General features: G+C 45.8%; 1 protein-coding gene across 1 annotated transcript; it reads left to right on the plus strand.

The window, feature by feature from the left end:
* The first annotated feature begins 384 nt into the window (after nt 1-384).
* LOC137317966 (EEF1A lysine methyltransferase 3-like) lies at nt 385-9,534 on the plus strand. The gene is made up of 3 exons (XM_067980958.1): nt 385-540; nt 4,992-5,103; nt 9,137-9,534. The coding sequence occupies exons 1-3, from the start codon at nt 385-387 to the stop codon at nt 9,532-9,534; spliced, it is 666 nt and encodes a 221-aa protein (XP_067837059.1).
* The last annotated feature ends 622 nt before the right edge of the window (nt 9,535-10,156 follow it).

Here is a 10,156-nt window from a genome sequence, read left to right on the forward strand (position 1 = left end):
ACTTCACTAAAACAACAGTCGCATGGTAAGGCAAACACCGTCCCTGCCTTCAGATAAAGGCCCACAGTTTCGGCTCTCTGCATACTGACTTTATTGGTTCACTTTCTTAATGAGGACCTTTCAGAAACTTTTGAATATTGTGTTAATGTGTTATTATCAAATTTGTTGGGGAAGAGGTGAGAGAAGGGAGACTAATTAATTAAAGTTTATTGTGTTTCCAGATCAGAGTTTGTATTGTTTCATCCACTGTCGGACAAGCGGACTGCACGCACCGAAAGCTGAAACCGAGACAGGCTCACATCCAGACCCCTGGACAAAACCTCCGTGGAGACTGCAGTGGTTCAACCAGGATCAAAGCAGTACAGAGTGAGCTCAGAGAGGATAATGGAAACACAGCAGGAAAAGAAGCATTTCAGTAGCCCCGACTCCACGGAGGACAGCAACAAACTCGAAAGTCGCTATCAGTTTTGCGGGCACACTTTGAGAATCACTAGGGTCTCCAGCAATCAATTAGTGGTACCATCAATAATCTGGGAAGCTGTAAGTCCAATGTTTGGAGTAAATGCTTGGATCTGAAAGAGAGAAACCAAACTCAGAGCCTCTGCCTTCCACTATAGCAACCGCCCCCACCCCCACCCCCGCCATGTTGAGGAAGCCCTACTTGATGAATTGGTTTTGCAGACGAACATGCATAAGAACATCGGAATTGCTAGAAGAAAGATTATTGTTCGCCGTCTCCTTTCCTGGTAGTCACATGACACAGTGAGAACCGAGTTGCAGACTAATAATAGCAACCAATCCCCATCAATTAGTCTCCATCAAACCCAGACATGAGGCGAGGAAAACCCTCCAGTGGTGGAGAGCTTTGGGAACCATAGGTCCAAAGTCACCTGTTCCTCCGAAACCTGCTCCACTCACCACATGTCATGTCTCCAATTAATCATCTGCCTGCCCACTCACTTTACCTGTCTATAACCCTTAGCAGACTCTTTGTATCCTCGTCACAGTTTACTTTCCCACGTATCTTTGTATCGTCAGCAAACTTGGATACATTACACTCGGTCCTTTCATCTAATTCATTAATATAGAGTTGAAAAGGCTGAGGCCCAAGCAGGGATCCTTGCGGCACCCCGCTAGTTACAGCCTGCCAACCTGAATATGACCCGTTTATCACGACTCTCTGTTTTCTGTCCGTTACACAATCCTCTATCTGTGCTAATATATAACCCCCAACCCCATGAACCCCTTTTTACTCTTCTACTCTCTCATAACCGTTCGTGAATTTGAACACATCTTTTAAATCTCATCTTAAACTTCTCTGGTCTAACAGAACAACCCCAGCTTCTCCAGTCTCCCCACTTAACTGAAGTCCCGCACCCCTGGTACCATTCTACCAAATCTACACTGCACTGTCCCTAAAGACTTGACATTCTTCCGAACGTGGTGCTCAGGATTGGACACAATACTCCTGCTGCAGCCTCACCAGTGATTTATAAAGGTTTAGCGTCACTTCCTTCATTTTGTATTCTGTGCCTATTTTATAAATCAAGGGTCCCGTATGCTTTTTTAACAGCCTTCCCAACTTGTCTTGCCACCTTCAAATATTTGTGTCAGTACAACCCGAGTTCGTTCTGTTCCTGTCCCCCCTTCAAAATGGTAACATTTTGTTTATATTGTCTCTTATTATTATTCCGATCAAAATGTATCATTTCACAGTCAGTTCTCTGCGTTAAATTTCATCTTCCATTTGTCTGCCCATTTCCCTTGTGTGTCTGGTCTCCTGAAGTCTGTTCTTAGCCTCCACATTGTTTACTACATTTCCGAGTTTCGTGTCATCTGCAAACTTTGAAATTATACCCTCTATACACAAGTCCAGTTCATTAATGCATGTCAAAAAGATCAATGGTGTAAATACCGACCCCTGGAGAACACATCCAGCCTGAGAAATAACCGTTCACAACTACTCCCTGCTTTCTGTCTCTTTGCCAATTTCATATCCACGCTGCCCCTGTCCTGTTAATCCCATGGGCATCAATGTTGCTAACTCATCTACAACGTGGTACTTTGAAAATTCATGTCAACAAACACAACTGCACGAAAACCATCAACCCTATTAGTTACTTCATCAATAACTCAATCAAGTTTATCAAACACGATTTGCCTTTAAGAAATCCGTGCTGACCGTTATTTATTAAAACATGTTTTTCCAAGTGACAATTAATTTTGTCCAAGATTATTGTCTCCAAAAGTTTCCCCACCACCGACGTTAGGCTGACTGGCCAGTAGTTACCAGGTTTATCCTTCTCCCCTTTTTTGAACAGGAGAATAACATTTGCAACCAGTCAGTCCTCTGGCACCATCCCCATATCCAAGGAGGATTGAAAGATTGTGGCTATAACCTTTGCTATTTCCACCCATACTACCCACAACAACCTAGGATGCAACCCACTGGACCGCGTGGCTTTTCTACTTTGAGTACTGCCAACCTTTTTAGTGCATCCTCTACTATCTCTTCCTTTACAGGGACATTGGCAGCATCCTCTTTTTTTGTGAATGTTGATGCAAAGTTTTCATTTTGTACCCAAGCCGCGACTCCACAATGAGTTCGTTCTTTTGTCGCTAATTGGCCCCACCCTTCCTTTGACTGTCCTTTTGGTAATTGTCTGTTCATAAAAGACTTTACTGTTCCCTTTTATGTTATCTGCCACTATTTTCTCGTACACTCTCTTCGCCCGTATTATTTCCTTTTTCAGTTCTCCTCTGTACTTTATGTATTCTGCCTCATTTTCTAATGTATTATGGTCCTGACATTGGTCATAAGCCTCCTTTCTCTGTTTCGTTTTACTCTCTATATTTTCAATTATCCAGTGAGCTCCAGCACTGGATGCCCTTCCTAACTCCCTCATCGGAATGTGTTTCGTTTGCGCCCGAACTAGCTTCTCCTTGAAGGCCTCGCATTGCTTATTTACTGTTTTTACAGCCAGTCTTTGTTTGCATTCAACATGGGCCGGATCCCTTTTCAACTCACTGGAATTACCCCTCAGCATCTTCACCTTTGATTGATCAATGTCTCTTTCCATAAATACTCTACACCTAATATATAACATCCATGGCACCATGTTCTGTCTTCACACCATCCATGGCACCATGTTCTGTCTTCATACCATCCATGGTACCATGTTCTGTCTTCATACCATCCATGGCACCATGTTCTGTCTTCATAGCATCCATGGCACCATTAAATTGTTTTTACCCTCCAGGCCATATTTACCGGGTTTTCCTCCTCCCTGACACAATGTAATGGGTATATAACCTTCTTGTATCATGTCTTGGGTTTATACGTTCCAATTCACCATACCCTGGGTTTATGCCGTCGTTATCGTCATGTACTCGGTTTATACCCTAGCTGGCACAAAGTACTGAATGATGTATCCTCCATGCAATCGATATGGGATTAATACTCCACCAGCACCATGTATTATGTTTAAACCCTCCTTGATCCCCTGCACTGGGAATCCACCATCCTTGACACTCTACACTGGGTATCCACCATCCCTGATCCCCTACACTGGGTATCCACCATCCTTGATCACCTACACTGGGTATCCATCATCCTTGATGCCCTATACTGGTTATCCACCATCCTTGACACCCTACACTGGGTATCCACCATCCTTGACACCCTATACTGGTTATCCACGATACTTGATCCCCTACACTGGGTATCCACCATCCTTGACACCCTACACTGGGTATCCACCATCCTTGACACCCTACACTGGGTATCCACCATCCTTGACACCCTATACTGGTTATCCACGATATTTGACACCCTACACTGGGTATCCACCATCCTTGACACCCTATACTGGTTATCCACGATACTTGATCCCCTACACTGTGTATCCTCCATCCTTGATCCCCTGCACTTGGTATCCACCATCCCTGATCCCCTGCATTGGGTATCCACCATCCTTGACACCCTACAATGGGTATCCACCATCCCTGATCCCCTACGCTGGGTATCCATCATCCTTGATCCCCTACACTGGGTATCCACCATCCTTTACACCCTACATTGGGTATCCACCATCCTTGACACCCTACACTGGGTATCCACCATCCTTGGTACCCGACACTGGGTATCCACCATCCTTGATACCCTACACTGTGTATCCACTATCCTTGGCACCTTGTACGGTATATACACGATTGTTAGCACCGTGCACGAGGTATTTTTTTTATTTCTTCATGGGATGTGGGCGTCGCTGACCAGGCCAGTATTTATTGCCCATCCCCAATTGCCCTTGAGTATACACAATCCTTAGCACCATGCGCGGTGTATCCACCATCTTTGACAACATTCCCGGTGTATACACCATCATTGACACCATGCGCGGGGTATGCGCTATTCTTGACACCAAATATTGAGTTTATAACCATCACAACACGATGTTCAGATTTTTATATCTTCCTTGGAACTAAGTACTAGATTTATATATTCCTTGGAATTACTTACTGGCTTGCACCCTCCCTTGCGCCCTCCCTTGCTGCCTCCCTTGCACCTTCCCTTGCACCTTCGCTTGCACTGATCCCTGCACCCTCCCATGCTCGCACCATTGCACCTTCCCTTGCACGTTCCCTTGCACTGATCCCTGCACCCTCCCATGCTCGCACCGTTGCATCCACGCTTGCTCTCTCCCTTGCACCCTCCCTTGCACTCACCCTTGCTACCTCCCTTGCACCTTCCCTTGCACTGATCCCTGCACCCTCCCATGCTCCCACCCTTGTATCCACGCTTGCTCTCTCCCTTGCACCCTACCTTGTTCACTATCTTGCACCTTCCCTTGCACCTATCCTTGCACCCTCCCTTGCTCCGACACATGCTCCCTCCCTTGCACCCTTCCTTGCAACCTGCCTTGTAGTGTGAACTTGGATACAGAAAGTTGCAGCTGAACGAATTCTAACGTTAATACCATATTTTGTTTCAGGGCCTCGTTCTCTGCCGGTTCTTTGAGAAAGAGAAAATCAGTTTTTCTGGGAAGAAGATGATTGAATTGGGGTCGGGCACTGGGATCGTGGGGATTCTTGCAATCCTGCTGGGTGAGTTAAACTTTCCAAGCGATAGCACTTTGCATGTGTGAGGGAGCGCGATGAACTGTAATGGAATAGGACGGCTAGAGAATGAGAAGGACCATGACAAAGACTGGTCATTGGGGTGATTAAACCCCCAGTAATATGCATGTTTTGTGAACGCTGCAGTCTGATCTTCTTTTGAGGTCCTTACTGTTAGGAACATAGGAACAGGCGTAGGCCATTCAGCCACTCGTGCCTGCTCCGCCATTTGATGAGATCATGGCTGATCTGTGATCTAACTCCATATACCTGCCTTTGGCCCATATCCCTTAATACCTTTGGTTGCCAAAAAGCTATCTATCTCAGATTTAAATTTAGCAATTGAGCTAGTATCAATTGCCGTTTGCGGAAGGGAGTTCCAAACTTCTACAACCCTTTGTGTGTAGAAATGTTTTCTAATCTCGCTCCTGAAAGGTCTGGCTCTAATTTTTACACTGCGCCCCCTACTCCTAAAACCCCCAACCAGCGGAAATAGTTTCTCTCTATCCACCCTATCTGTTCCCCTTAATATCTTATAAACTTCGATCAGATTAACCCTTAACCTTCGAAACTCGAGAGAATACTACCCCAATTTGTGTAATCTCTCCTCGTAACTTAACCTTTGAAGTCCGGGTATCATTCTAGTAAACCTACGCTGCACTCCCACCAAGGCCAATATGTCCTTCCGAAGGTGCGGTGCCCAGAACTGCTCACAGAACTCCAGGTGCGGCCTAACCAGGGTTGACAGTTCTTCACCTCCAGTTTTGTTCTGTTTGATAGAGAATGCTTTCAAAGCACAGGACCCTTACCTCAGGTAATAAGAATGATGCCTCAGAAAAGTCGCAGCTTTCTGGACTCAGCCGCTCCACCTGCCATTATGGAGAAAGTCCCTCCTCCCATCAGGGAGCGGGATCTCAATTGAACTGCTGTTGATCTGTGAAAATCGAGTAAACGTAAAATTCCAGAAAATGAAAAAGTGAAACATTTGATCACATTTCTCCTTGAGCTGATGAGCTGAGAACTAGATACCTATCAGAAATGGCCTGGTTATATTCAATGTAATATTTGCTCAACATCCTGAACATCTGGACTCTGATCAGATATTAAACGCGGAAGCTGTAGCTTTTGATCATGTTTTTGAGTCCTTGTGAGCTCCAGTCACGTTTCCAGCACCCAACTGATGGCCAAATTATATTCCATAAAACAGTAAGCATGCTTTAGAATAAAATAATGAAGCAGTCCGTGCCCGCATACAGCACAACCTGGACAATATGCAGGTTTGGCTGTTATGTAGCAAGTAACATTCGCGCCAGACAAGAGCCAGGCAATAACCATCTCCAACAAGACAGAATCTAACCAATTCCCATTTACATCAAACGACATTACCATCGCCGAATCCCCCACCATCATCATCCTGGGGGTCACCATTGACCAGAAACTTAACTGGACCAGCCACATAAATAGTGTGGCTGCAAGAGCAGGTCGGAGGCCGTGTATTCTGCGGCGTTACCTGAGGAATTACTGAAGGAAATAAACATTATGTCCTTATCATTATCATAATCGAACAGCCCCACTTGTGACCTTGTGATGGAGGGAAGGTCATTAATGTAGCAGCTGAAGATAGTTGGGGCTTGGTCACTGCCCAGCGATGTCCTCGGGCTGAGATGATTGGCCTCCAACAAACACTCTCATGTACCTTTGCACCAGGTATGACTCCAGCCACTTGAGAGTTTCCCCACTGATTACAATTGACGGCAGTTTTACGAGGGCTCCTTCGTGCCACACCCGGACAAATGCTGCCTTGATGTCAAGGGCAGTCAGTCTCACCTCACCTCTGGAATTCAGGATTCTTTTCCATGTTTGGACCAAGGCTGTCATGAGGTCTGGAGCCGAGTGGTCCTGGCGGAACCCAAACTGAGCATCGGTGAGCAGGTTATTGGTTAGTAAGTGCCGCTTGATAGCACTCTCGACATCTTCCATCACTTTGGCGATGATTGAGAGTAGGCTGATGGAGCGGTAATTGGCCGGATTGGATTTGTCCCGCTTTTTGTGGACAGTTCATACCTGGGCAATTTTCCACTTTTTAGTCGGATAGATGACAGTTCCGACTGGAACAACTCAGGTCGGCCACCGCTTATTTTGGAGCACAGGTCTTCAACACGACAGCCGGGAGCCTTTGCCATGTCCATCAACTCAGACATTTATTGTTATCACGTGGAGTGAATGTAATTGGCTGAAGACTGGTATCTGTGAGGATGGGGACCTCAGGAAGAGGCTGAGAATGATCATCCACTTGGCACTTCTGACTGGAGATTGTTGCAAGCGCATCAAACTTTTTTTTGCATTCAGGGAATCAAGGGATATGGGAATCGGGCGGGAAAGTGGAGTGGAGTTCGAAGAGCAGCCGTGATCTTATCGAATGAGGGAGCAGCCTCGAGGGGCCGTATGGCCTACTCCTGCACCTATTTCTTATGTCCTTATGTTCCCATGTGCTGGACTGCGCTCTTGTTGAGGATGAAAATCTTCACCGAGCCTCCTTCTCCTGTTAGTTGCTGAATTTGCGACCACCATTCGCGACTTGATGTGACCGGATTTCAGAGCTTTAACCTGATTGTTTGGTTTGGGGATTGCTGTACTCTGTGCAAAGCATGGTGCTCCCTCTGTTTATAATGCATGGTGCTCTCACTGTTTATAATGCATGGTGCTCTCACTGTTTATAATGCATGGTGCTCCCACTTTTAATAATGCCTGGTGCTCTCACTCTTTCTAATGCATGGTGCTCTCACTGTTTATAATGCATGGTGCTCTAGCTGTTTATAATGCATGCTGCTCTCGCTGTTTATAATGCATGCTCCTCTCGCTGTTTAGAAATCATGGTGCTCTCACTGTTCACAATGTATGGTGCTCTAACTGTTTATAATGCATGGTAATCCTTTGCTGCAGCTTCACCAAGTTGGCAGCTGATTTTCAAATACGCTCGGTGCCGCTCCAGGCATGCTCTTCTGCATTCCTCATTGAAACAGATTTGGTCACCCAGCTTGATGTTGATGGAGAAGTGAGGGATATGTCGGGCCCTGCGGTAACAAGATTGTTGTGGCATTCCATTATGCTGCTGCTTAGGGCCCATGCTGCCTCATGAGTGCCCGGTTTTGAGGTGCGAGATTTGTTATTAATCTATCCCACTCAGCAGGGTGGAGGTGCCACACGACACGATGGAGGGTTTCCTCGGAGTGAGGACAGGTTTGATTCTTTGACGATGTCAGACCGTTGCTTGACTAGTTTGTGAGGCAGCTCTCCCGAATTTGACAACAGTCCCCGATTGATAGCGAGGAGGAACTTGCAAGGTCAACTGGACTGGGTGTGCCTTTTTGTTTCCAATTTCGATGCCGAGGTAGCAGCTTTATCCTTATTTTGATACCGCGGCGTGGCTCACAAGGCCACACGAGAGCGCAGTGATGCACCAACCACATTGGTGTTGGACTGGAGTCACACACAAACGAGATTGGTTAAGGACGGCAGGTTTCCTTCACTGAAGGACATTAGTGAACCTATTGGGTTTTTGCGATAATCGGATAATTTTATGGTCACTTTGGGGCGGATATTGACTTCGACCGGCAGTTTGAAACGTGTGATAGCTAAAAATAAAAATCGGGAGGAATGTTCAACAGGCGACAAACTCGTTGTCACCGGTTTTACGCTATGGCAGAAAGTCAATATCGCCCATTTCACGTTGACATTTTTGAATTGAAATCAAATTTTCGTGGTTGGATTTGAACTCAAGTTGCTGGATTTTTAGTTCACAGTTTTGGATTACTAAATCCAGTGAAATAACCGCTGTGCTGATGGAGTCGCTGAGCAATGCTGTGACACTGCACAAGTTCATCATTACATTTAACAGCCTTTGCTGCGTTAATCTGCTTTGCCCCGAATCCCTTTTGCCCACATTTACCATTTACAGGTTGGTGTCATAGGGAAGCAATAAGTGAAGATACGTCATTGCTCTTTAACATTCTTCTGGCAGGTGGAGATGTGACCTTGACAGACAAACCAGAAGTTCTGAATCAAATAGAACTAAACGTGGCCAACAATGTCCCCTCTTCAATTATCCAGCGGTCAAAAGTCTCTGCTCTCTCGTGGGGTATAAACCATTATCAATTTCCAACAGACTACGACATCATCCTGGGATCCGATATCGTCTACAAGAAACGTGAATACCACTTACTGCTAAAGACCCTACAACATCTGAGCAACCAAAACACTATCATTTACATCTGCTCGAAGATGCGTGAGTTCATGGGAGCCATGAATTTTCACGAGAAGCTCATTCCACAGCATTTTAACTCCGAAATTGTTCACAGTGTCCCAGAAAATGAAATCAACCTGTACAAAGTGACCAAAAAAGTTCCTGGCGCTTATTAAGGAGGAAATTCCAGAGAATAGGGTGGAGGCAGTTAAACGTCTCATAATGGGAAGACGCGAGGGGGAGAAGGGCACAACAGGCAAGAGTAAGAGGACTGGATGATGTAGGAGGAGGTTGCAGAGATAGAGGGATTGGGATTACCATTTACTCTAACACCATAACCCTGACACCCTTACTGAAACCCTAAACCTAAACCTGAAACCCTAACCCTAATCCTGACGTTATAGTCCGAGCCAATCCCTCACCCGAGCCCAAGTCGGAGGCCTGACCAAAACGCGAATCCTATTAATGCCACTGTTATCTGACTGGAGTAATATTGGCAGGGAGGGTTAGAGTTTAGGGTTAGGAACCCTCTTTCGAGTCAGCTTCACCCTGTATCTAACTTCAGTCTAGCACTGCAGAACACATCACAGGACCTACACTTTTCCCCTCCTGAAGTGTTGCTCTCCCACTACATTCACGTTTGTGTGATGATTGCATCAACGGAAGCTCGTTTAAATTGACCCAGTTGAAGACTGCCGTAATGTTGTGCAGTAGAGAGTATATTACGAGATCAATACTTCGGCCCTCCCTCCCTAACAGCTTAGTGGGATACTCGGACTGCAGCCGTTCAAGAAGAAG

This window comes from Heptranchias perlo, unplaced genomic scaffold, assembly GCF_035084215.1.
Source record: "Heptranchias perlo isolate sHepPer1 unplaced genomic scaffold, sHepPer1.hap1 HAP1_SCAFFOLD_64, whole genome shotgun sequence".
Classification (NCBI taxonomy): domain Eukaryota; kingdom Metazoa; phylum Chordata; class Chondrichthyes; order Hexanchiformes; family Hexanchidae; genus Heptranchias; species Heptranchias perlo.